Source organism: Meriones unguiculatus, chromosome 4 (assembly GCF_030254825.1).
Source record: "Meriones unguiculatus strain TT.TT164.6M chromosome 4, Bangor_MerUng_6.1, whole genome shotgun sequence".
NCBI lineage: Eukaryota > Metazoa > Chordata > Mammalia > Rodentia > Muridae > Meriones > Meriones unguiculatus.
In genome coordinates this window covers 19,110,814-19,138,630 of record NC_083352.1, presented here as the reverse complement: position 1 = coordinate 19,138,630, position 27,817 = coordinate 19,110,814, and the positions used below count along the sequence as shown (strand labels likewise).

General features: G+C 47.6%; 1 protein-coding gene and 1 long non-coding RNA gene across 7 annotated transcripts in view; one reads left to right on the top strand and one right to left on the bottom strand.

Moving 5' to 3' along the window:
- Adgra2 (adhesion G protein-coupled receptor A2) overlaps positions 1-2,996 on the bottom strand; it is a 39,874-nt gene extending 36,878 nt beyond the window's left edge. Inside the window, exon 1 of the mRNA XM_060381561.1 lies at positions 2,335-2,996. Within this exon, the coding sequence (XP_060237544.1) occupies positions 2,335-2,729 (395 nt within the window). The 5' untranslated portion in view covers positions 2,730-2,996. The remainder of the gene's footprint in view (positions 1-2,334) is intronic.
- LOC132653599 (uncharacterized) lies at positions 1,766-27,208 on the top strand. Of its 6 annotated transcripts, none has more exons than XR_009591329.1 (10): positions 1,766-2,138; positions 6,902-7,020; positions 7,347-7,414; positions 8,679-8,743; positions 16,941-16,983; positions 17,104-17,219; positions 19,592-19,695; positions 19,782-20,069; positions 21,320-21,487; positions 24,899-27,208. It is a non-coding gene; the product is annotated as an uncharacterized LOC132653599 (long non-coding RNA). The 6 variants fall into 6 exon arrangements; XR_009591331.1 differs by lacking the exon at positions 24,899-27,208 and adding an exon at positions 22,114-23,099; XR_009591326.1 differs by lacking the exon at positions 21,320-21,487.
- Positions 27,209-27,817: the final 609 nt, after the last annotated feature.

The following is a 27,817-nucleotide window of genomic DNA, read 5'->3' as shown; positions in this document are numbered from 1 at the left end:
TAGTCTTTCCCGGGCTGGAGAGATAGCTCAGAGGTTAAGAGCACTGACTGCTCTTCTGGAGGGCTCAGGTTCACTTCCCAGCATGGCAGGCAGCTCACAACCATCTGTAAGTCCAAGATCTGACAACCTCACACAGACATACATGCAGGCAAAACACCAATACATATAAAATGAAATTTGTATAAAAAGGGGAGGAGGGTCCCATGTTCTCCATGTCCTTCATTTCAAGTAGCATCCTCTTCCCAGACCTCATTTCTCAAGATGTAGCCTGTGGTGCTGGGGCTGAAACTCAAGGAATGCTTGCCTACCTTGCTTAAAAGATCCTGGGTCTATTTTCAGTTCAGAGACTGCTTGCCAGTGTGTGTGTGTGTGTGTGTGTGTGTGTGTGTGTGTGTGTGTGTGTGTTGGGGAGGGGTGGAGTTGATGGATCGTAAATGTGGAAAACTGAGAAAAAACATCTGGAGGGAGATTCAGATTCCATCACACTCCAGACTGGTGGATGAGTGAGTGGGCTTCCCTGCCCTGTCCTTTCCTTTCCATGGTCTCTTTGGAAGGCACTGTAAGACAGCTAGGTGAATGAAAGGCCTGAGAGGAGAAAGGAGTCTTCCCTTGGGAAGGGCTGGCGGCTGGGGCAGGAAGGTAAGTTAAGTCGAGTCTGTTGCTACTTTGTCACGATATATTCTCACCAAGAACTGGTCTCACTCCTTTGAGTGGCGTCGATGGGAATTAGCCATGGCTGGAAAGCATTAGTTGCCAAATCATTCTAAGATGTACTGCAAAACCACTTTTCTATTTTTTTCTCCCTCCCTTCTGCCTTGACCATGTTAGGATTCCTTAATCCCCACCGACAGGCACACAAGAGACAGCTCCCGCACATATGTGAGTGTGCAGAGCCTCGGGAGCGTGTGCGTGTACACAAATCACCTCCATCCCCAAGCTGAACCATCGCTGTGCAGCTGTGTGTCACAAACATTGGCCCAGCTACTTCTCACAGCAAAGCATTTTTCTCCTCCAAGCTGGGGGAATGCCCAAGTCTTCCAGGACCCTTAACCGTTACTGGACAGTCAGACCTACTGAGAACAGCCTTGGCAGTCACTGCCATCTCCCAGGGCTTGCATCGAGGTGGGAGAAGGAAGAAGCGCAGCCTCCAGGGCAAGGAGCGCACCCCCAGCTGGAGAGAATGCAGGCCAGCATCATAGGCTGACCAGTTGTGTCCTGTCAGGAAGCCAGCTGCCTCTGAACCCACCAGAGGACTTACTGTATTGTTCTGGGCACAATCAAATAGATGAGACCAACCCCAGCTCTGGGCAAGCGGTGGTTGGAGAAAAGGTTGCCTCCAGGGTCAGGATGACAGGGAAGGGGAAGCAGCTTTTAGGCTAGATACTGAACAGGAAAGCAAGGAGCCGCCGCTAGGGCACGACCCTCGACTCCACGTCGTGCGTGGAGCTTAGAGCACATGGCCAGTACAGGAAACCGCTGGGGTGCGGGGGGCTCTCCTCATGCAGTTGCCGGAACTTGAGAGTCGGGTTAAGGAGCAGAGGCGCTCGTGCCAATAAAGCAAAGGACTGAATCAGGCCTGAGTTGAAAGAACCATGGAAAGAGGCCGGGAGGCACGTGTCTCCCTTCAACCAGGTTTTTCTACCAAATCTTTGCGTAATTAAGTTAATCGATCAACAGCCAAAGCCTAATTATTTCCAGGAGAGTAAAAGAATAGGCCGGGACCCAGGGCTCAATCCAAGTTCACTTCCCAAAATATACGCAGTGGGAGAGAGCCCAAAAGGAGTAGGGACGCAGGGAGTTCCATTCAGCCCAGCGTTCTAAGGACAAATTTAGGGGAGCTCACGCTCGCCCTGCGCTAGGAAGCCAGGCTAGTAGCAGAGCTCCGGAGGTCCGGGGCGGGGCACCGCGGACGGAGTTAGAGGAACCGGGCTGCCAGCTGGGGCCAAAGGCTCCCGCCTCGTGCGGGCTCCGAGGCATCAGCGGTGCTAAGGACCACAACCCCTGAACGGGTCCCTGACGCCGACCGGCTCTCCCACTCCCACCCAGCTCAGGGCCCCTCAAGGCTGCAATACCAGCCCACCTGGGGCAAGGAACACGGAGCGGTCCCTCCAGCGTCCACTCGCATTTCACCTGTGCAGGTGAGCTTCCGCGCTACCTCTCTTTCTGGGGCGTCCCGGGGTCCCCGAAACTCCGATCCTTCTCCTACTTCAAGTTTCCCCGACTGACTCTGGACTCAGACTTTCCCCAGTCTCTCAAGTGACTCGATCGGCCCCACACCCCTCCCGTCTAGGTCCCACTGGGTTGACCTGACCTGGCACAGTGCAGGGTACTCACAGGGTGATGGTGCCGTTTGGCAGAAGCCCGGGGTCTGGAGGCTCGGGGAGGTCCCCTCCGCCGCACACCACCCTCCGGCGAGCCGGGTTGTGGGCGCCGCCGCCACTTAGTCCCTTGGGCCGCTCCCCAGAGCACTTGCAACCGCGGATGGGGACCGGGCAGCCGGGCGCACCCCGAGTTCCGGGAGCCAGGAGCAGAAGGCACGGCAGCAGCGGCAGCAGCAGCAGGCGCGCGGGGGGCACCGGCATCCTGCGTCCCCCCGTGCCCATCAACCCATCGCCCCGCGGGGACCTACAGCGCAGGGGCCGGACGGCGCGCCCGCCGGAGGGACCCGGGCGTGCTGGAGGCGTGCTCAGCGGGAGCCCGGGGCGCCCGAGGGCGGGGCGGGGGGCCATGGGCGGAGGCAAGCCTCGGGGTCCCCGCTGCAGCGCCCCGGGGGCATGGCTTGCGAGCACCCGGGCCGGGCGGGACGAGGGCGCCGCTGACAGCGCAGCGCGGGTGGCCCCCGGCGGCGCAGCCCGAGTCTCAACGTAGCGCTCCGAGCCCCCGGGAGCCTGTCCCCTGCGCGTCGCCGGCTCGCCCTGCGCGCGGCTGGGACCTAGCGGATCGCTCCGGGCTCCCGCTACCGCCGCTGCCGCCGCGGCTCGGTGCCGTGGATGGGGGCAGCTCGGCGCCGCGCCTCTCCCGCCGCCGGCCCCCGCCCGCCTCCCTCACCGCCTCGTCACTCTGCGAGGCCCTAGCGCCGCCCGATACCCAGCCAGGCGGCTGCCCTCCTTCAAGTGCAAGCCTTGAAGACAGCTTGAACCCACCCCCATATCCCTGTCACCTACCCTGAACCAAGACTGTTTTCCTTCTTGACTCTTTCTACTGGCCAGGGCCCTTTCTTTCCACAACCTAGCTCAGACCTCTAAACCAACCATCACTTTCACAAAACTGTCTCTCAGCCAGCCCACACACCCTTGTTCCTAGGACTTTTGTTGAAGTCCTAGGTGGAGGACTGCTCCTCGGTAGAGGTTGAGCTTTGCTCAGGGTCTAAGGTTTCTCTTGAACTCTGATACGATGGGCCAATCTAAAGTTGACTCTCACTGTCTTGTTCCCACCCTCAAACTTCCACTGAAGCCACAGCAGGAGGACACAAGACTGAGACAAGGAGGCCATAGACCTTACCCTGTGAGCAGTGACCTTGCCCAGCAGGAGGTGCATGTCATTAGGCCAAGAAGAGGTCAAAGGTTACGGCAGACACTGCCAGAGTTAGCCTCCTGTTAATGCACTCTTGTGTGTGTGTGTGTGTGTGTGTGTGTGTGTGTGTGTGTGTTTGGTGGGGTGGGGTGGGGAAGCAGTAAATGAAACAGGAGGAAATAAGAGAAGGCCCTGGGATCTGTAATTGGGTGTGGGCAGAGCACTGTACCATGAGCCAGGGCTTCCCAGTCTAGATGTTGAAGCCCAGTGATGCCTTTAGCTGTCTGACTTTGGACACAGCACTTGTAGCACCTAGGGTGTGTGTAGTCTCTTGGGTCCTAGGAGCTTGTCCAGTTGTATAAGAATGTAAAATGGGGTGTGAGAAGGAGGAAGAAAGACCTACGTAGGGTCTCACCTTGACAACTGGGGAAGAGAAAGAAGGTGCCTGTGGACACTCTCAAAAAAGCAATAGCAACAACAACCAATGCCTGTGTGAGATAAATGTAAGGTGATGACAATTGAAAAAAAAATGCTGGGGTCTGAGGACCCAGGGTGCTGCCTTCCCAGTTTCCACACAAAAGATGACCTTTTTGTCACTTAATAGAGCCCTTGCTGCTAGGTAGCAGGCCATCTTCAGGGCTGGGGTGGAGCTCCTTCTGTGGCAGCATAGTAACCGCACCTTGGCCCTGCTGGGGTGCTCAGTAGCTTTTCTGCCACTGTGGCCTTTGAGACAAACCTCCCATGCCGTTGCAAGGAAGCAGCATCTCTCCCTGGCCTGATGGCAACAGACACTAGCTTCTTTCTTAGCTTTCCCTCACCAGATTGCCTGGTCAATCCCTGTTGTAGGCTCTGTTTCCTTGAACTTCCAAAGAAAAATAAATAGTGATTGCAAATGGAGGAAGTCAGAAGTGGAATGGACACTCCCAGCAGGAGCCTTACGCTGGCCTAGCGGAGGCTGCATTCCTCAGGAAAGGGGCCAGAGATGGGCAGAGACCAGGCACACAGACCAGGCACGCTGCCTGTCTAACCAGTGCAGGCCACAGACACTCAGAGAAGAGCTGAGAGGCCTCTGACTCAGTCACGGATTCTCTGTGACTTCTTTTTGCTGAAAGACTAAGGCTCAGGGGAAAGTCTCTCGGCCCATGGCCCATGAACCCTCTGAGGCTCACAAATTTCAGATGACATTGGCAGGCTATTGAGGGGAGGTACACCGCCACCGCCGTAGGCACAAGATGCCTGGTGGGGACATTTACACAGCTCTCCTGCTCTGATGGGCATCATTTGACTTCTGCCAAATGCATAAGGTTTGGGGTATACGTCCATTTTGTAAATATAGAGAAAAAAAAACATGAGTCTCAAAGAGCGGGAGTGGGCATTTCCCTTTGAAATCCTTTCTGACTGACCCCTGAGCTGCTCAACACTTTTACCCATAGGCTGTATTCTCCTGCCTGTGCTTGGTGTGGGTGTGACCTTTCTGTACTTACCTACAGTTGCCACTACGTGGGAAGCTGAGGCTTGTTGTTCACCTGACCCCAGGAGTTAATGACAGACTTTATGTGACTGTTTCTGCAACACAATCAGGGTCTCATGCATCCCAAGTTGGCCCAGAACTCACTGGATAGCCAAGGATGATTTTGAACTCCTGGCCTTCCTATCCATACCTCCCTAAGGTTACAGGAGGATGGATCCTTGCCCATTTATGCAGTGCTGGAGGTAGATGGTAGCCAGGGCTTTGTGCATATGAGGCAAGCAAGCAGTGTACTAACAGTCACAATCCCAACTCCCCAACCCCCGAAGTCTTGTTTTGAGGCTTCCTTTTTGAGATAGAAGGGCAACTCACATTTTATTCCCATCCTCAAGCAATCTAGTTAAGGAGCCTGATTAAATATATGTTATTGGCAGGAGGAGCAAGAATTGGCTTTGGCTAGCCTTGACTACATGTCACATTGGAGAACAGCCTAGGATATCTGAATGTCTGTCTCAAGAAATGTAAATAACTTAAAATCATATATACATATACACATATGTGTGTGTCTGCATTCGATGTATGCATACAATACATGTATTAGTGCTAAATGCTTATACTACGGTTCATCTTCTCTCAACACTATACTTAACAGACCTTTCAGTAGAAGATAGGAGTAACTACAAGACAATGGAAAAGAATGGCTGACCAAGGGCAGAGACCTGTTTCTAGCAGAGCAAACTCCATAAATGTTGGGGAGTTCACATACATTACCTTGCTTCTCCTCTTTCTTTCTTCCTCCCCTCTTCCTTTTTGATAGGTTCTTGTTGTGTGGCCCCAGAAAGACTGAAACCCTTATATAGCCTACGCTGGCCTTGAACCTCAAGATCCCCCAGTTTCCACACTTTGGGTGTTTGTATCACCATGCCCAATGCCTACCTTACTCTTTAAAGAAGTTGGTGGCACTTAGCTAACTTCCATGCCTGGCTTGTTTCACTAATATAATGAGTGTGCTTCTGCAGATCATAGAATTTCGTTTTCTCCTTTAAGACCAATTAATATTCCATTATGCCCATATATCACCTTTATCCATTTATAGGCACCTTAGTTCTGGCTTTCTGTAGCGCAGCAGGGTAACTGTTGCTTGTATTAGTCCATGGTCTAGTTCTCCCTTTTCTTTGTGGTTCTGGGGATCAAACCCAAGGCTTGTATGCGGTGGGCGAGAACTATGCCACCTACTGCATGCTCAGTCTATATGCCGCATTTCAGAAGAGCTGTAGAAGGACCGGCAAGTGGGAATTTTTACTAGTCATGTGTAAGGAGAACAGACGTACTTTTAGTTTTTACTTTTGGTTTTTTGATACAGGATCGTATGTAGCCCAGGCTGGCCTTAAATGACCTCAAAAGCCTGATCTTCCTGCATTCATCTCCCATATGCTGAACTTACAGGCATGTATCATACCCAGCTTGGGAACTGCTTATTATACTAATTTGACAATTACATCTTGTGAGTACATAAACAAAATTGTTGCACAGTTATGCATAAACACGTACAAATACTCTTATCTAAAAGTTTCTGAGTTTAGCATGGAGACCTACGAGTGCTGCAACCCCAGCACTTAGAAGACCCAGATAGGAGGGCCCTGAGTTATAAACCAGCCCAAGAGCTTGTCTCAAAGGAAGAAGAGGAGATAGGATTTGGTAGAGGGAGGACAATTGAATTTTTCTTTGTTTTCAAATATCTGGTATCTATGGTCTGTCTGTCTGTCTGTCTGTCTGCCTGCCCTTTATTTGTGTGTGGATGTGTGCCTCTGTGTGACATATGTGCTTGGGAAGCCCAGAAGTGAGTGTTATACATTATTCTTATTAGGTGTTTTTTTTTTTTTAATTTTATTTTTGTGTTTTGTTTTGTTTTGTCACTAGACACAAGCTAGACTCACCTAGGAAGACAAACTTCAATTGAGAAAATACCTTCAACCCATTGAAGTGGTGCACCTGAGGCAAGAGGATCACTTGAGTTCAAGGCCAGCCTGGTCTACAGAGTGAGTTCCAGCACAGCCAGGGCTATGTAGAAAGACCCTGTTGAGGAAGGAAGGTAGGGTAGGAGGAAGAGAGGTGGGAAGGAGGAGGGAAAGGGAGGAAAGAAGGGGGGTTCTTTTATCAGATGAGCCTGGAGGCAAATGGGACATTTCTTTTTGTTAATGATTTATTTTTGTGGAAGGGTCCTGCCTACTAAGGGGTAGGTGGCACCCCTGGGCGGGTGACCCTAGGTAAGATGAAGAAGCAGGCTGAACAAGCCATGAGGAACAAGCTAGTAAGCAGCTTTGGGTCATGGTTTCTGCTTCCATTTTTGCCTTGTGTCCCCGAGGGTTGAGCCGAGTGTGCCAAGTTCCTGCTCTGACTTCTCTTCATAATGAATGGACTACAAGCCATAAGGTGAAATAAGATCTTCCTTCCCCAGTTTGCTTTTGGTCATGGTGTTTACTGCAGCAATAAAAAAAGAAGCTATAACAGACATCCTCCTTTATCAGTCTCTGATGATTGCTTTGAGGCAGGGTCTTTCCCTGAATCTGAGGCTCACATTTTCTTAGCTATCATGAAAATAGCATTCCTGCTAGGAACCCCCAGGAATCCTCCTTGGCCTGCAGGGGGATGTTGTTACATTGGTGCTGAGACCCAAATTCTGGACCTCATGATTGCTCAGCAAGTGCTCTTTAACCACTGAGCCATCTCTCACCCCTGAGGATGATGGTTCTAACAGTTTGGAAACTAAGGGGTAAAGAGGCACCAGATGAAAATGAAAAACCTAGGATTTGAACAAAAGCCAAGAACATCCATATTTTCTTCCAGAGATGGGATGGAACCCAGAGACTGAGCACACTCAGATTCTTTATTGCTGAGCACCACACTCTCCAGCCCAGTGTCCAACAACCACTTCCTTTTCTCTTAGATAGGTTTTCTTTCTGTATCCCGTAGGCCTAGAATTTGCTGTGTAGGCAAGCCTGGCCTCGAATTCGCAAAGATCCACCTGCCTCCTCAACGCTGGGTTTAAAAATGTGTGTGACTACACCTGATCAAAAAAATACATTTTTGTGATAGGGTCTCATGTAGGACAGGCTGGCCTCAAAACCAATATGTGGCTGAAGGTAGTCTTAAGCTCCTGTGATGTTTGCTGTTGTCTTGTTTTTAACGTTTTAAAAGCGTGTGCATATGTGAATGTGTATGGGTGTGCGTGCATGCATGCCTGTGAATGTAGGTATGACCTGTGGAGGCCAAGAAGTGCTGGGTCCTCCTGGAGCCTCAGTTACAGTGGTTGTTAGCCCTTCACTGTGGGTTCTAGGAGTCAAACTCATGTTCCCTGTAAGAGCACCAAATGCCTTTAAACACTGGGACATCTTTCTAGCCTGGTGTTGAATTTCTGATCCTCCTGCCTGTACCTCTTGGGTGCTGAGACTACAGGGGTGTATCTATCACTACACCCAGAAAATCTAGATTTTTTCTTCTCAGCTGCCCCTCTCTATGATCTTCTAGAAGAACAAAACTTTCAAGGCTTCCCTCAGGTGCTTCACTCCTCCTGTGGGTTTGCACACTTTCCTTAGATTTCTCTCTCAGCAGAATAATTTTAAAAGATATTAATATGTTTTTTATTTGATGTGTGTATGTCTGACTTTGTTTTGTTTTGTGTCAATACAAACATAAGGTAGAGTTATCTGAGAAGAGGAATCTCAATTAAGAAAATGCCTCCCTCCATAAGACTGCCTATAGGTAAGCCTGTCAGGCATATTCTTAACTAATGATTGATGTGAGAGGGGCCAGCGTATTGTGGGTGTGGCCGCTCCTGAGTTGGTGGCCCTGGTTTTTATAACAAAGCATGCTGAGCGAGCCATGGGGAGCAAGCCAGTAAGTAGCACCCTTTCATGGCCTCTGTGTCAGCTCCTTCCTTTAGGTTCCTGACCTGATTGCATTCCTATCCTGACTTCCTTCAATGATGGGCTGTGGTGTGGGAGTGTAAACTAAATAACCCCTTTTTGGTTTTGGTCATGATTTCTGACACAGCAATAGAAACCCGAACTGAAACAAAGATCTTGTCTCAAAGTTCTCAAGAACACTGGCTGGAGAGATTGGCAATGTTGCTCTTGCAGAAAACCCAGGTTCAGTTTCCAGGACAAACATGGCCACTTACAACCCTCTTTAACTCCATATCCAGAGGATCCTATACCCTCTTATGCTGTATGAAGACACTAGTCATGCATACAATACATACATGTATACAGGGGAAACATTTGTCCACATAAAATAATAATAAATCTAAAAAAAAAAACCCAGATAACAGTAACAATAAAACCTTAAAAACAGACAAACAAGCCCCATGAAGGGAACTGAATGGTGTAACTCCTTGGCAGAGTATATATACAGCATCTTCAAAATAAAGAAAATAAGTAAAGACAATGAAATAGACAAAAGAATGAAAAAGGTAAAAAAATGAGTAAAATAAATGTGTAATTTGGGGGCTGGGAGTTTAGCCCAATGGTAGAGCATGTGGCTAGCATGCTCTACAAGGCTGCGGAATGAAAAAATACACAGATCACAAGCACACAGGGGCCTCTGAAGCCTACTGCTGTATCATTTTCCTAGTCACCCAGCCCTGCCTGCTCTGCCTGCTGGCCGAAGCCTAGAACCAGGCGGTTCATATTTTCTCTGTAGGGTTTTCAAGTCCCCTTCTGTGTTCTGTTGTCCTTCAGGGACAGGATCCTGGCAACACCACAGGGAATTAATGGCAGGTCATTGACTTGATATTTACTGTGGCACTGGACCATTACTTCCAATTAGCCCTGAGCCACAGTGAGACTCACGATGACACTGCTCTGCCCTTTTTCCAGAGGCTCTAGAGGCCAGTCCATAATACTGCCCTGTACCTGCCTCTCTTGTTGGAACACACAAATTGAGAGTCTGTGACGTGGCTCGTGCCTTAACTAGAAGAACTGAACCCAGGCTGTGGGTAGATGCCCAGGTAGTTACTCCCCAGTGAGTACTTCTCTTTGGCAGTCAAATGCTGCCATATATGAAACACCCAGGCAAAATCCACACAAAATCCAGAGAAAAGCTTACACTCTGTCTCTCTTCAAGTCAGACTCACTAACAGCAGCATGCCAAAGGATGGGAATCGCCCTGCATGAGAACACCAGGACTGCAGCAGGATGCTGAAGCTGAGGCTGGATTCTGGTCTTGCATTTCTACTGTCCTTTCTCCTCTTTAAATGGGGATAAAATTAAATGTCAAAAGCCATAATTACAGTGGGGGCTGTGGGTCAGTTGGTACAGTGTTTGCTTACCATGCACAAAGCCTTGGTTTGAATCTCCAGAAACACATAAACTGTAATTTCAACACTCCAGAGATAGAGGCAGGAGGATCAGAAGTTCAAGGTAGTCCTTGGAGAGATGGAAATTCTGAGCTACAAGAGATGCTGTCTCAATACAAACGGGGGGGAAAACATAATTACAATACATTTAATTTAAGAAGTGTAATTGGGCCAGTCATGCATGCTTGTAATCTCAGCACTCTGGGAGGCAGACGCAAGCAGATCTCTGTGAGTTTGAGAACAGCTTGGTCTACAGAACAAGTTCCAGGACAGCCAAGGCTACAAAGAGAAATCCTGTCTTGGGGGTAGGAAGAGCTTAATTGGCTTTTGTCATTCTTTTTTTTTTTTTAAGTCCTGTTCTTATATGTATGTTTATGGTTCTAGAATCGGGCAACCCTTCATTCTATAAAGTGAGTGAGCCAGGCAGAGGGTGCTGATTTTAAAGGGCCGAGGAAAACAGAAGCAGGAAAGGAAAGTGATTTACCAAAGTTATTTTTCTTGACACAAAAACAAACATGTGGACTAATGGGTTAGAATAAGACAATGACAACAAAACAGAAACAAACCCATGTATCACCAGGCATTTGAGCTTAGCTGAAGGGGCCAAACATAAACACTGGGAGAAAGATAAAGCTTTGAAAAATAGCCCTAAACCGGAACCATGGAATTTGCCTGTAATCCCAGCACTTGCGGAAGCAGAGGCAGGCTGATCTCTGTGAGTTCTAGGCCAGCTGGGTCTACAAAGCCAGTCCAGGACAGCAAAGGCTACACAAAAACCCTGTCTTGAAAAACAACAACAACAAAACAAACAAAAAAGAATTGACAGAACTGCATCAAACTATAAGGCTCTGTACAGCAAAGGAAACAATTATCAGAATGAAGAGACAGAGAAAAATCTCTGTGCTATTCATCTGATAAGGGATTGATAGACAGCATTTAGAAAGAATTCAAAAAAAATTAAACATAGAAATCAGATGATCAGATAATTTAATTAACAAAGAGTCATAGAACTAAACTGTGCTCTAAAAAACTACAAATGGTCATTAAGTGCATAGCAAAATGTCCAACATCCTTAGCCATCACAGTAATGTTAATTAAAACTTTACGGAGTTGAGATGGAGCATTCTGTTACACGCAGGCCATCTGAGAAGCTGAGACATCCTGGGTTGCCAGAGACCAGCCTGGGCTATATAGTGATACTGTGTTTCAAAAACAAGAAAAAAAAAAAAAAAAACAAAACAAAACACTATATTGAGATTCTCCCTCACTTCAGTCAGAATGGCTATCATCAAGAAGAAATCAACAGGGTTAGGGATGTTTCTCACTTGGTAGACTGCTAGCTTAGCATTCATGAGACCCTGGGTTCAATCCTTAGTACCCAAAAACCATCCATAAACCAAATATGGTGGTATATACCTGTATTTCCAATACTCTGGAGGTAGAGGCAGGAAGGAGGTTGAGAGATCAAGTATTCAAAGCCATACTTGGCTACACAGAGTTTTTAGGTGCCTGGTCTACAGGAGACCTTGTTTTAAAATAGAAGAGAGACGGGTGTGGTGTATGCTGCTAATCCTAGCACTTAAGAGGCAGAGGCAGATGAATCTCAGTGAATATGAAACATATGAGTTCCATGCCAGCCGGAGGTACATAGTAAGACCCCACGGGAGGGAGGGGGGCAGACAGAGAAGAGAGGGAGAAAGACAGAGAGATGGAGGGAGGGAGAGAGGGACGGGGGGCAAAAAGAGAAACGTAGGTGAGGATGGCACAGGGAAACTCAAACATCATTTGTGAGAATGTAAACTGGTGCAAATCAGTATTCCTGAGCTCTGTATGTATGCCATGATACAAGCGTGCTTTCACTCAAACACACCACGCACTTGCACACATATGCAGTCAAATAGTAATAAATAAAATAATGTGAAAGTAGATGGGGGCTACTCCTTGGGGATGAGAGGCTTATCAGGAGGGGTGAGGGGTAAAGAGAGGCCAGCTGAGTGTGAAAATGTCCGAAAGCTGGCCTACCCAGGACTTGGCTGTTACCTGTATCTCCTGCCTTCTCAGAAGGTTATATAAAAGAGCTTAATTTAGCCTGGGAGCATGGACCTTCAACATAGGCGAGTCCATTCTGTTTCGTTTTATTGGACCTGGTGCAGGAGTTCATTTCAAACCATCAGCTTCCAAGGACAACAATTTCTTCTGTATCAAATCCAGGCCCTTCCACATGGCACCTGTAGATTTTACTTAACAGGTATCCTTATTTTGAGGAAATGTGATGATGATAATCACTGTATCTGTGTGATAGGCTACATATTATTTGGTCTGTGTGTGTGGGATGATCTCACTATGTACATTATGTACACCCTGGACAAATTCACTGTTAGCTCAGGTTGTTCTCAAGCTGGAGCTCCTTCTGCTCCGGCCCTGTGCCCACCCACTGCTGGGACTTCTGGTGTTACAAGTATGGTGAGTACAGGCATGCCTGGCATACACTCAGTATTAGTTCCTGGTTCCTAACAGGGATTCTAAAATGCTTGGAATTTCTTGAGTGGGTGTTTGTCTGTTTTGAGATGAGGTCTTGCAACGTAGACCACGCTGCCTGGATCTTATGGCTGACCTCCTGCTTCTGGCTCCCCAGTGCTGGGTTTACAGGTATGCAGCACTATAGCGATGCCTTAGTTGACGTGTTTCGCCTCAGTGCTAGGGGTTGAACCCAGGTCCTTGAGCATGCTAGACTAGCTCTCTATCACCGAGCTGCGTCCCCACTCCTCTTTCTACTCTATTTTGAAACTAGGTTTCATGAGGTTGTTCAGGCTGGTCTTGAACAAACTCTAGCTTAGGCAGCCTTTGAGTTTTCCAGTCTCCTCTTATCTTGGCCTTTGGAATGGCTGGAATTTTAGGCCTATGCCACCAGGTCCAGAGAACGCTTTTATTTAATTTACTGATTGATTTTCGGCTTTAGTTTTGGTTTGATTTTTTTTTTCTAGGTCTATACATGTTAGCCATCCAGTTGTTCCTTTTGAGTTGTGCTCTTTTTGTTGTTGCTGCTTCTAGGGATGAAACCTCGGGCCTTGCACATGGGAAGTGCACGCCCTACAACTGAACTATAGCTGTAGTGTGGCTGTTTCCTCAGAGATTAAACATTCCATCCAAGTGAGAAGCTCTTTAAGACACGGGAGGTTTACAGGGAGGTGAAGCAACAGTATGTTCAAAGCAGAGGTGAAACAGGCCATCATTAAGCTCAGGAGGTAAAGAGCTCAAGAGAGCTTCAGGGAGTCCCTGAAACTGATCAGATTCGCTAGGCCCCATCCTCCCCATGTGCATATATAAGGACTGTTAAGAGACACTCTCTCAGACCAGCTAAGCTACCCTCAAAGGACACTGTCTAACCAGAGGTGTCTAACCAGTGCTTCCTAATGCTGTGACCCTTTAATGCAGTCCATCATGTTTTGTTGACCCCCAACCATAAAATCGTTTTCGTTGCTACTTCATAACTGTGATTTTACTAGTTATGAATTGTAATGTAAATACCTGATATGTAGGACATCTGACGTGCGATGCCAGTGAAAGAGTTGTTTGAGCCGACAAAGGAGTTGCAACCCACAGGTGGAAAACCACTGTACTTGTTGCATCGTCTACAGACTATGCAGTGTGCTCCTGGTTCCCAGCTTTGTGAGCTGTCACCCATGGTGGGGTGGGCTTTGGGTTCAGTTTTAGCTGTCTTTGAGTTCAGTTTTACTCCTATAAGTAACCCCCCCCATACTTCTGTAAATAATCCTTATAAGACTCATTGGCTTCCCACATTGGACTTTGGTCTGTTGTCAGTTCCCTATCTGGGGTGACTAGACTTCTGTTCATGTCTCCCCAGGAATAGCGTCACACATCAATATTCCAGTCCAGGAGTTCTTTCATTTATTTCTATGCCCTTCAGACTATCTGTGTTATTATTGTTTTCGAGACAGGGTTTCTCTATGTATCCTGGGCTCTCCTGGAATTCAACTCTGTAGACCAGGCTGGCCTCGAACTCAGAGATCCAACTTACTCTGACTCCCTAGTACTGGGATTAAAAGTGTGTATCATCACCACCCGGCTGCTTCAGACTACTTTAATGCCTAAGAAATAATCGCAGAAACTTCTTTTACATGTTCAAAAAAGCATTGCTGAGGCTGTAATAATGGATTTAAACAATACTGATTAAGCATCTATGGTGTGCCAGATACTATTGCAGGCACTGAAGACACAGCAGTGAAGCAAAGAATGTCCAGTTTCATGCAGCTAATATTACAGAAGACACAGAGAGACGACATGCAAATAACTGGCCATGCATAGTCGAGTAGTGGAAGAAAAGACAAATGGAAGGAAACCAAGCAGGGGAAGGCCTGTCTGGAAGAGTGCTCACGAGATGAGTTCTAGAGGAATGAAGAAGCAAGCCATATGGATCTAGGGGGGCAGAGCATTGCCCGCAGAAGGGACAGCTAGTGCAAGAGGCATGGCCTGTTCAAGGAAGAGTGGAGGCCAGTGTGGGTGGAGGGTGCGAGACAGAGAGAAAGAAGAAGAGCCAGGAGAGAAGGAAGAACTGGTCGTAGTGACTTGGGGCCAGGTTCAGATAAGAAGACTTTAGATTCTGTGCTGCATGAGAAGAGAGGGCTAGAGAATTTGAGAAAGAGGAATACATGGAGAGAGAGAGGGGGAGAAAGAGAGAGACAGAGAAAGAGAGACAGAGAGACACAGAGAGAGAGGTAGTGAACTATTTCATTCCAGGGCCTCCTACATCCTAAGCAGGTCCCCTACCACCAAGCTATGTCCCCAGCCCTGTTGATCTTGAGGCAGCTTTTCACCATGAGCTATTTTATTGTGCAGCCCAGATCAGCCTCATATTCGGGATCCTTCTGCTCAGTTTCTACTTTTAAAGTTATCTTCATGTAGGGGAGGGCTGTGTGTCCCGTGGTGTGCACATGGAGGTCAGAGGGCAACTTTGGGAGTAGGTTCTCTACTTGCCCTGAGTTTGTTCTCGGGGTTGAGCATTTCTACCCACTGAATGATGGGATTATGTTCATATAGCACACCGCTCCAGGTTCTGAGGTAGATTTGAATTGACTCTCTTATAGGGAACCAACAAGAGCGGAGGAAGTGGGACTCACAGGGGACAGTAAGGAAAGCAGCAGCATAATCTATCTGAGAAATCAGTCTTAGACACAGAAGGTGCTGGAATTGCTCAAGAGAGATTGAAACCAAGCCAGGCCCAGTAGAATACTTGGGAGGCAGAGGTAGGTGCATCTCTGAGTTCAAGGTCAACCTGGTCTACACAAAGAGTATCAGGGTATCCAGGGCTACAGAGAGACCCTGTCTCAGAGAGGGGTTTGGGGAGAAGGAGGGAGAAGGAACCAAGATGTTTGTAATGAAAGTGGAGCTCAGTGACATCATGATATAAATATTTGGTCTTGTTCCCATTTCCTGGCATAGACTCTAAGATCCTTGGAGTGTCTGAAATAAGAGTCTTTTTGTATGCTAATGAGTTGAACCAGGGTAGGCAGCTCCTAGTGGGGATTGGATGGAGGAAAGACCAGGACAAGGATTAGCGGGCTGGAACTTTATGTCCTGTTCACCAATCCCCCAGGAAGTAGATGGAAGGTTAACTTAATAGCCAATGACCTGATCAATCATGCCTATGTAATCATGCCATTATAAAGCCCCAAAGGGATGGGTTTGTCAAGTTTCCAAGAAGTTGATCACATAGGACACGGCTCTTTGCCCTACCCTGACATTTCACCCACTGTATCTTTTCATCAACTCAGCAAATGTGACTAAACATTTTCCTGAAGTCCTTGAGCAGCTCCAGCAAACCCCAGTTGGGAACCCAAGTCTATAGCCAGTGTCAGCAGCACACCTGCGACTTGGGTTGACCTCCAAATCAGGTGAGAGCCAGGCATGGCTACCCCTGCCTTTAATCCTAGCCTTTGGGAGGTAGAGCTAGGAAGGTTCAGGAGTTCAGGGCTTAGCCTGGGTTACATGCAAAGAAACAAACAAACAAGGAAAAGAAGAAATAAAACAAACAATAAAACCAACTCCCTAAGATATAGACAGGGGCTGCAGAGATGGCTCAGAGGTTAAGAATACTGTCTGTTCTTCCAAAGGATCTGGGTTCAATTCCCAGCACCCACATGGCAGCTCACAACTGTCTGTAACCCCAATTTCAAGGGATCTGATACCTTCACACTAACGTATATAAAATAAAGTAAAATTAAAAAAAAAGATATAGACAAACCAGGCATGATTTGCAAATAAACTGCAATGAGGTGGTCAAGTATGGCTACACCAGGGCAGAAAAACTAGGTGGCAATACCATGATCTCCCTGCAGGGCAATCCTCTGTAAGGCACCTCCAGTTTCTTGCATGGAGCAGCCCCAGACCTGCTCTTGGGCGTTTTGGACTGCCCCTTTCCTGCCAGACTGAGAGGCTAGGGGAAAGCCCAGAATGGGGAAGGCAATCCCTTCATCCTAGTTGCCAAGTCACCATCCTCTCACCTTCCCTGCCCCTTGCAGCACTGTTTATCCCTGACCAGTCCTGGCCTTCCCAAGCTGTTTTCAACCTTCTGTTTTCTCTTAGGTGGAAGTAGATCAAACAACTCACCATGACATATACACAGCAGGTACCCAATCTGGGGGAAGCATGTATTTTTTTTTAAATGACACCCTTCCCCTTCTCTGTCTCTCTCATCTTATGCTGCTAACTTCTAGCTAAAATAGTGACTCTATGCTTATCTGTTTAGTTCTGTGTGTAAATCGACTGTACTGGAATGTGCCGTGATTGTTACCAGAGGAGAAGAGAACTCATTGATTTTACCCAGCTGTGAACCCTGCAAGATGCAATAACTGGCCTGACAAGGTATGCCTATTGGTGCGATAGTGGCAAATGTTACAGAAGTAACCACTTTCTTATTGGATCTAAGACCCACTTCCTGATGTGGCACTGTTATCTGGCTTTTCTTTTCTTTTTTCTTTTTTTTTCCACAGGGTTTCCACTGTTGTCCTGAAACTCATTATGTTGACCAGGCTGGCCTCAAACTCAGAGATCCACTTTCCTCTGCCTCCCAAGTGCTGGAATTAGAGGCACATGCCATCACACCCAGATTCACCAAAGAGGCCTTACTAAAGATTTACTAAAGAGGCCAAGAATCTGTAGCTAGATTGGTCCTAGGCCCAAGGAGAGAACCCAATACTATTACTCTGCCAAATGGATATAGTACTAAAATGACTCCTACTGACATATTGCTATATCCATAGAGTAGAGCATCTTTTACCCTCATGAGGGAAGCTTCTCCTTACAGTAGGTGGTGATGAACATAAAGACCCTCAGCTGGTCAACATGCAGAGGATAATAGACATGGAGAGCTCAGCCCTAAAAGGGACATATATATTACACCCCTTCCCTCAGTGTTCAGGGATCTTCAAGGAAGAGGTAGCGGAAAGCGGAAAGATCATTAGGGCCATAGGTGGAAGATAAAAATTAAAAAAAAAAAAAAAACACCAACTTTTCTAAACACAATAGCACAGTTGCACATATGAACTTACAGCAGTTATGACAGCATGCACAAGACCTACCTACAACAGCTGAGGCCAGATAAAACACCAGCATAGAAGGGATGGGTTCGTCATGAAATCGCATACTAGCTGAGGAGCTATTGGCATTTGATAACCACTGGGAGGGGGAGAATCAGTTTTCTTTAATGATATGACCCTGCTAGGTCAATCACATCCAGGGCAGGCCCGCTCCAAAGATTAGTTGGCCAACACAACTGGACTTGATGAAGATAAAAAGTTAAAAAAAACTCAAGTTAAGTGGGAAGGAGTCAGGTCTCAAAGAAACCTGGGATGAGTCTTACTCAGTACCTGTGGCTCTGCCCAGCACTTCTAAGCTCACTCCATCTCCTAAACCTCTCCAGCCCAGGGTCTGGACTTCCCTTCCCTCAGCTTTGGATTCTTATATAACTCAGCCATTTTGGCTAAGTGCTCTCTTAGTCTCCAGGCTCAGTCTTGGTATTCTTGGTTCCCATGCACTCTTTTGGTCATCTTGGCCCATTCTCCCTTCTCTCTATCTCTTTCTCTCCTGCTTCTCTGCCTCATTCCTGCTTCTCTGGCCCATTCCCATGGCCAGATCTAGTCTGCTGGCCATGTTCAGTCTGGGCTCTTCGGAACATGCCTCTTGCTGTTCTCTCCCTCATATCTATAATAAAACCCTTCTCCTCAACTATAGCTAGGAGTAGTCATGTCCTCATTTTTACTCAGAAGGGATGGGAGAGAGGAAAGGGGCATTATGGGAGGAGCTGGGGTGGTGGTGGTATATATGCTCAAAATTCTCAAAGAATCAATAAAGATACTGGGTTTTATAAAAGATGCAACAAAAAGACAATTAAGGCCCTAGCGAAGCACAGCTTTGGGTGTCTCTGTGTGGGTGTCCCCAGACAGTATTAACTGAGGGGAAAAAAACTGATCCTGAATGAGTATCACCATCCCATAGTCCTATACAGAAAAGGAGATTGGGGAGTAGAAGCCAGCTGAGCTGAGTATTGGCATTCTGTTTTCTCTGCTTCCTGGTCTGTGGACATGTATGCAAGTAGCCACACCTTCCCTGCTTCCTGACCTGTGTGCCAAAATAAACCTTTCTCCATCAAGTCACTGCTTATCAGGTATTTGGTCACGGCAACAAGAAAAAAATAATTAATAAACACAAAGTTGCATGCATAGGGTTTTAGTGGACACTGCCACTGCTAGGGACTGTTACTCGGTCACTGAAACTTAGAGGCTGTGTTTGTGTGTGTGTCTGTGTGTGTTCATCTTTCTTTGGGGATTGGTCTCTGCTTTAAACAGGGTTGAGCAGTAGTGAAGGCCCAACTGTTCTCCTCACACTGTATGTTGCCTTGTACTTTGGTGTTGAGTGTGGGCAGACAGATAGCCTGCTGTCCTTGCCCCAAAGCTGAAGATCCCAAAAGCCTCACACTAGGGAGAGTCCAGAGCCAACACTACATGAGAGAGCTGGGGGTTTGGCTCAGGGCTAGAGTGCATGCCTAGCATGTGAGGACTTGTATTTTACACTTCTACATACATACCACAAAAAACAAACAAACAAAAACCACTTAGGAGGTTGGGGCAGGAGAATCATTTCTAGGCTAAACTACTCTACGTGTAATGATGTTTTTAAAGGGATGTTTAGCAGATTGTGCAACTACTTCATGGGAATTGAAACATTCCCTCCTCCAGGGAGAAAGAAGACTTAGACCCAGAAAGCTCACAAAACTTACAAGGCTCCAGAAGCTCAGAGAATTCCTAGACTCGCACAGCCATTCCTTGAGATTGTGTAAGAGGTAAGTAAAGGCTTGTGGTGGTGGCAAAACACCGTGACAAAAAGCAGCTTGGGGAGGAAAGGGTTAATTTCCTCTCACACTTGCAGGTAACTGTCCCTCAGTGAGAAAGGCAGCACAGGAGCCTGGAGGCAGAGCCTAAGGAGGAGTGCCGCTGCTCCCCGTGACCTTTGCAGTCTGACCACCCGCCCAAGGGTGGTGCCCTTCCTGCAGTGGACTGAGCCATTGCGTGTCCATCACCAATTAAAAACTAAACTCCACAAGCTTGCTACAGGCCAGTTTTACACAGCGTTCTCTCAGTCCTCTCCTCAGACAGCGCTAACCTGTGTTACGTCGACAAGAACCGACTGGCACACTGGAGCTGCTGCAAGTTGGGGGTAGGTTTCTGGGTGATGCAGTGGCCTAAGCTTCTCCAGTAAACTCACTGATTCACTAAATTAGACTTGGAATGAAACGCCAGTGTCCTACCTGGGGTGATTGAAGATTTGTTCAGTCTTTCTAGGAAAAGTCATACAACCAAGAAGCAAGCTGTAGACTTTACCTCAGACAGGAGGTTATGGAGAGAATACAACAAGCCTAGAGTATCTGAGGGTGTCCTGGGACAACTGGCCTCAGTCAGGGCTGGGAAGAGTGAGGGGTGGGTTTCTATTTGCAATACATGTGCCAAGCCAGGGTAGACACAAACCCGAAAAGCTTGCCTGGTATTGAGCCTGCTTTGGGCTCCAGGCACCAGATTCGAATTGAGCTAGTATAGAAAAGCTTACAGCTGAAAGCAATAGTCCCCTCTCCATTTTGCTCCCCAGAGATGGACATTTTGAACAGTTCTTCCTCTTTATTCTCTTTGTTGAAAAAGACACTAAAGGGACAAGTTTTAGTGCTTTGAGAGATCCAGATACCTGACTGTCTTAGTGACTTTTCTATTGCTGTGATGAAACACCACGACCAAAAAGCAACTTAGAGAGGCAAGGGCTTATTTCCTTACATTTCCATATCGCTGTTTGTCGTCAAAGGAAGTCAGGGCTGGAACTCAAACAGGGCAGAAACCTGGAGGCAGGAATTGATGCAGAGACCATAGAGGGTGCTGCTTACTGGCTTGCTCAGTCTGCTTCCTTCCTTCCTTCCTTCCTTCCTTCCTTCCTTCCTTCCTTCCTTCCTTCCTTCCTTCCTTCCTTCCTCTTTCCTTCTTTCTTTCCTTCCTTCCTTCCTTCCTTCCTTCCTTCCTTTCTTTCTTTCTTTCTTTCTTTCTTTCTTTCTTTCTTTCTTTCTTTCTTTCTTTCTTTCTTTCTTCCTTTCTCTTTCTCTCTCTCTTTTTGTCTTTTTCTTTTCCTCTTTTGAGACAGGGTTTCTCTGTGTAGCCCTGACTGTCCTGTAGCTTCCTCTGTAGACCATCAACCAGCTTTCTTATAGTACCCGGGACTACCAGCCCAGGGGTAGTATCACCCACATTGGCCAGGTCCTCTCACATCAATCACTAATTAAGGAAATGCCCTACAGTCTTAACTGCCACCTCATATTATGAAGGCATTTTCTCAATTTAGGTTTCCTGCTCTCAGATGACTTTAGCTTGTGTCAAGTTGACATAAAACTAGCCAGGATATTGTCTGATGGTGGCTATTTTCCAATCCAGCTTTCAGGTCTCAGCATCCCACCAAGCTACGCCTCCCTCAGAGCTGGGGTTCCCTCCATAACATGCAGACCAGTTTTCTCTACAGAAAAACTACAGTTTTAACTACAGATATTTGTTAACATCATGGCCCAACCAGGAGCTTAGAAACCCCTCATGCATGGGGCTCAGGTAAACACCTCCATTAATACACAGTCCAAGTTGGTTGGCAGCCCAGGAACTTGGCTTTTCAATCTTGTGTGAAAAATCTGTGTATATGTGGAACCTAACAGCACTTCCTTCCCAAGCCTGGGCACTGCAATGAAAGGGTTTGAGTGTTTACTGGAGTTTAGAGTACCGTAACATGTTTTGCGTCAGGGTAATTTTGCTGTTTATATTTCCCAGTTGGTAGGGCTTTTTGTTGATTTTTGTTTTGCAGTCCTGAGCATGGACAAATGCGTTGTGCTAAGCAAGTGCTCTGCCACTGAGCTACATGGCCAAGCCCTGTGTCCCAGTAGTTAGTTCTTTCTGCTTTAAGCTGGAGGGACCAAAGGGAAGGCTTGGATGCCCATATTTGGGCAGCAGCTAAGCAGACTCGGAGCTTACCCACCCCCTCGTCCTAGCTGGTTATGTCAGTGGTCATCCATGAGTGACCCACACTGGGAGACTTTTCAGAAAGTGGGGTTTTCATTGCTTTCTCTCTCTGCCTAACAGTTTCGGGTTTCACTTATGGAGGCAGGCAAACAGGCAGCCAGCCACAGTCCGGAGGTCCTTATCTGCTCTTCCCATCAATGCTCTCCTTCTATTACTCCTTACAGATCCCAATGAGGGAAGACAAAGCTGTTGAGACAGCAGGGTATGCGCTACCTTGCCTTCCAGTATGTGGCAGGATCTGGTCACATGTCATCTTCACAGCAACTCCATGTTGCTTTGGACATCAGCCCCTACTTAGTGATAAGGACACTAAGTCCCACTTGTCAGTAAGAATCTGGCCTAAGGTTATTTGGTCGGTAAAGAACAGATTTGCTGTTTAAATGCAAACATATTGACATCTGTCTTCCAGGAATCATTGCAACTTTTGTCTCTGACTGTATTTTTACATGTGTATGTATACATGCTCATGTGTATGTATGTGTGTGCATGTGTAGCTGTGGCTGTATATTTGTGATGGCATATGTATGTGTATGTACAGGTATGTATATGTACTTGTGGGTATATATGTTATGTGCTTGTTTATGGCCATATATGTATGTCTGTGTATACACATATATTCATGGCTGTAATCGTATATGTGTCGTGTGCTATAGTGTGTTTGTGGGTGTATGAACAAATGGTATGGCTATGTATGCATGTCTGAGCAAGGACTGTGTGTGGGTGTATAGCAGCTCCCCACCTGAAAAGGCTGTCTTTTCCATTCCTGTAGCTTCTCTTGGGATATGTTCTCTAACTTGCCATACAAAGTCTTTTTGATGACTGGGCCGTTTCATGTGAACACAGTGAGAGCCCTGTTCCCCTTTTCCCCACCCCCTGTCCCAGGCTCTGGGCCTCGGCTAAGAGGGCTAAATGGCCCACTGACTGCCAAGGTGGCCCTGGGCCTCACTGGTGAGTATCGGTATGCTACAGACAGCAAATGCCAGCACAGGGCACTTGCTTCATCTACAAGATAAGAGACGTCTCTGGATGGACATAAGGAGGCACGCAGAGAATCTGGAAGGATACCACACATATCTCGAGAGAAAGAATGGCTTTCTCCTTAGACCTGCTGCTTCTGGTCACAAACTTAGAACAGAAAGGGAGCCAGATGCAGACACCAAGGGGCTGCCCACCATAATCTCAGTCTGAGGCCCAAGTTTCAGCACGTTTGCAGCAGCAGCAGCCTCACAGTGCTGGCTATTTCCTGCCTCATTCAAAGGTGCTGAGCAAAGCAGTGGAGCAATACCAGAGCCTCGGGTATGCTATGGCCTCTTAGAAGGTAGCTGTCTCCAGTGAGCTGTGGGGGAAGGGGAGCAATGGGAATCAGAGAGAAAAGCCGACTGAGAGAGCAACAGAGAGGAAAAAAGAAAGAGGAGGAGGAGGAGGAGGAGGGAGAGGTGGCTAGGTTCATCCAAGGACCCCAAAGTAGTGGGGCACTTTCCAGTTGCCTTCATGTGGGCAGTGTTTCCTATGAAGGCTTAGGAAGCAAGATGGCGATGCAGGACTAGGATGACGGGCTGTCTGGTGCTGCACGGCAGGTCTCTATAGTACTGGGAGTCTGTGTTCCAGCAAGAACCTCCCTCCCCTGCACCTAGCTGACTCTAGTTGGGGAGTGCAGTTGGCAGAGGCCGGCTCTCGGCTCCAATCTCTGGCTTTATCTTCCCAACACATTGAAACCATCAAGCCTGGGCCCGACTGTGGAGGCCTCGCTGTTGGGCAGTCTCGAAATACTGTGATTTCATCCAAAGAACAGGGGTCTCCTGCATTCCCCACTCAACAGGGAAGAGGGGCAGGCCTTCCCTCTGCTCCAGATGCGGGTTTTCTGAACTTTGTCTCTGAAATCTTTAGAGGCCAGCTTCCCCTTTGCACCCTCACTTTACAGTCATCTTCCAAAGGGAAAACTTTTGTTGATGCTGTTTGCAACAGTGAGCTGCTATTCCCTGCCACCCCTAACCGAGCCGCCCCATCAAAAGCAGCACCCTTCAGTGCTTTGAGTTCAGGGGAAACCGAATCAAAAGCAAAATTCTGAATTCCTCTTGCTTGTGGCCAATAAAAACCTCGCTTCGGAGCTGGCTTCCTTTGCTGAAATCAGATATCCCACTAATAAACAAGTCCTAAAGGCAGGGGGAGAGGCTTGCTCCTTTCTGCTCATTAGTTTTTCTTCCTTTAAGAGGGGCCTCTCCTATAACAGGATGCCTGCCCTAGAAACTTGAGCACAGAAGGTTGTCCAGCCCTGCCCTGCCCTGCCCTGCTCTGTACCACCTCCCACTGCCCCAGAACCTTCCCCTGGGCTGCTATGGGTGGGGTGAGTTCTGCTTTCCCTAAGGCTAGGCTGTTAAGCTCAAAGGCAAGTAAGTCAAAGGGGCTTGGGGAGAAGAGGCCTTAGCTATCAAGGGAACTGACAGCAGTTTCCAGGGAGAGCTGAGTCTTTGGCCTTTGGTGGCTGGTACTGTTGGAAAGGGGAAAGCAGAGTTATCACGTTATCACAGGTTGGGGCCCCTTTCCTCCAAACAGTTCAGGCGGGTGAAAAGGCTCCATGCTGCTGTTTCTTTGCTTCTTTGCTTTTTTTTTTTTTTTTTTTGGTTGTTTGTTTTGCATTGCTGGGGATGGAGTCTGTAGCCCTTTCCGTGCCAGGTAAAGTACTCTATCAACGCCAAGCTACAGTCTCAGCCCTCATGGGAATTTAGTATTGAGTCCAGGCCCAGAAAAAGGCATCAGAGTAGACAGCAGGGTAAAAAGACTTGGGGGTTAGCTTCCCGGGGTGGGGGGAGCCTTGTCCTTGCTCACCAGATCTCCCTAGGCCCCTCTCCCTGTCCTGCCCACTCTCTAGGCAGATACTTGTAGCCAGCTGCCCAGAGTACCCTCCCCTGATTTACTGACATCTTTTCTCTTCTCCCTGCCCCTAAATAGGTTTTTAAGTGACTTTGCTGTCAGAAGATACACCGCCTCTGTTTGTTTTTTCCCTCCGACACTATCTCTCGGGAGAGTTTCTGGTCAAGAGAATTATGTTGAGGCTGCAGATTTCGAGAGAATTGCGCCTAATGGGGAACAGACGGACAAGACACCTTTCATGTCCGGCCAAGTTTCTCTCCCCTCCTCTTTTCTCTCTCTCTCCCTCTTCTCATCTTCCCTTTTTGGCTTCAAAATTGGCCCTGGTCTGTGCGTGTTTCTTTGGTACATCTGCTGAATAAGGTCACACGTTGATTTTATTTTGGAAATTGGCAGCCCAGTCAAGCTGAGCTCTGAGGCTGCAGAACAAGGCCACTGTTGGGACAGTGCTGGGCCCAGATAACTGGCGCGGAGCGGTCTAACCCATTAGCAGTTGAGAAGCACTTCTGTACCCAAGTTGCGCCATCTGCCGCTGAGGCACCTCAGAGTGCTTGTAGGAATGAAATGTAAGGAAGGTGCTGTGCCTGCTCCTGTTCCTTCCAAATGCTCCTTCAGTTGACCTGTGCAGTATGCAGTACTTTATAGGGAAGAAAGCGTTAGTTCTGGGGCCCCTTGGGATGCTTAAGTCATTAAAAGAGAACTTAAGTTTAAGGAGCTTGTAAATGCCCACTCAAGGGCTGGGGAAATGGCTCAGTGGGAAGAAGTGTTTGCTGTGCAAACACCTGAGGTCCATCCCTGGATCAGGGTGGAAAGAGAGTGTTCATTCCAGCAAGTTCTTCTCTGATTTCCATATGCACACCTGTGCTCAAACATATCATGCACTCATGTTGTAACTATAAATATTAAAAAAAAAAGATGTCTGCACAAACATATAGACCATGGTGTACACAAGTAGATAGAAAAGAGTTGGGAAAGAGCAGTCTTCTTGGGCTGGGAAATGGTTCAGTGGTAGTGCCCTTGCTTAGCTTATGCTAGGGTCTGGGTTAGATCCCCAGAACAACATAAAACAAAACCAAAAATCCCCTTCCTTTGTGCTCCTCCAGAGAAGGCAGATTAGTAAAACATTTGGGAGGATGGCGGTGGTTTGGATTCCTTGGCCCTTAGTCATGAGGATGAGGTAAGAGCATCCAACTGATTTCATGGTAAGGACAGTCACAGTCCTCAGCAAACCATTTCCAACTGCACCCTGGCAACACCCCACACAGCCCCCTTTCAGGAACAGCCCTTCTTCTGAAGCTCTGGTGGGGAGCATGACAGTGACTCCTTTTCCAAAGCACAAAGCCAATGTCCTGTTGGAGCCCGTTCCTTCCCTGTCTAGCCTTAGGCAACAGAATTGGCTCCAGCCCAGAGTTGTGTGTGTGTGGCGGGGGAAGGACATGACAGTTTTGTATGCTTTGAGCCCTGTGGACTGTGTGAGAATGGATCTGGAGGAGGATTGTGGGGGCCAGGGAGGTGGGATGATGGCAGGCTGATTCTAAATGTCTGGGAAGTGGAACGATGGGAGGCAGAGTCTCCCCATGTCTGGGCTTCATTCTCCTTCCTTCTCACCCCCTCTGCTTGTGGTTTCAGAGTTTGTTCTGTATTAAGATACATCAGTTCTCAGCTAGCACGATGGAAAAAATGTGCTTTTCTTTCACAGCAATCTGGCTTTCTGAGGTTATAGCTGCAAATCTAAAACACTGCTTATCATCGATTAAAGTTAGCAATGAAGGCTACATGGGACTTGGTAGCAGATTATCCGCAGAAAAACCCCAGGGTGCCAGTCTTAGCACTGCCAAGTAATAATAATAATGATGATGATGATGATAAGATAATAATAATAGAAGCCAATAATAGTCATACTAGTCTTGAATTTACTTCTTGCCATGCCAACAAATTTTCCTGTTCTTAGACAAGGTGTGTGTGTGTGTGTGTGTGTGTGTCCACTCCCAACCTCAGTGCAGATCCAAAACGAGGGTACTAACAGACTGTCTAAATACCTAGAACACAGAGTTGGAGGGGGAGCTTAGTGGGTAAAGTACTTACTATGCAAGCATGAAGCTGAGTTCAAATCTCCAGAACCCATGTAAAGCCAGGAACAGTAGCATATGTCAACCCCAGTGCTCTTACTGAAAAAGCAAAATAAAACAAAACAAAAAACGCCCTGAAAGTTTGTGGAACAGCCAGCCTGATAGCTTGGAATACACAGTTCTGAACAACAAAGTGACTGTCTTAAACAAGGTGAGGCCCAGACACCACACACCTGAGACACCTCTTGTCTCTACGCATGTGCAGTGGCAAGGGCATGCCATCATCCACTCACGTGAATGTGCACACACACATATTAGAAAGCAGAAGGGGAGCTGGCTCAGCAGTAAGGACCACCGGCTATTCTTCAGAGGACCCGGGTTTGAATCACTCACTTGATTGCTAAAAGCCATCTTTAATTCCTGTTCCAGGGAATATGACATTCTGCCCTTCACAGGCATTGTTCAGATGCAGCGCACAGATGAACATGCAGGCAAGATACCCACCGTGCATGCATGCAAGCACGCACGCACGCACGCACGCACGCGCACACACGCGCGCGCACACACACACACACACACACACACACACACACACGCATGGCTTCTCTGTGTAGCACTGGCGGTCCTGGAACTCACTCTGTAGACCATGCTGGGCTCACACACAAGAGATCCACCTGCCCTTGTCTCCCAAGTGCTGAGATTAGAGGTGTGCACCAGTTAAGAGAACCTTCTGCTCTTTGGGAGGACCCAGTCTCACTTTCCAGCACCCACGTGGTGGCTCACAACCATCCCTAACTCCAGCGATCCAACCCTCTTCTGACCCCCAAGAGCACTAGACACGCATGCTGTGCATGCACACTCAAGAGAAACACCCACACATGTCAAATTAAAAGATTAAATGTTTTATTTTTAAAGAGAAACAATTCATGAA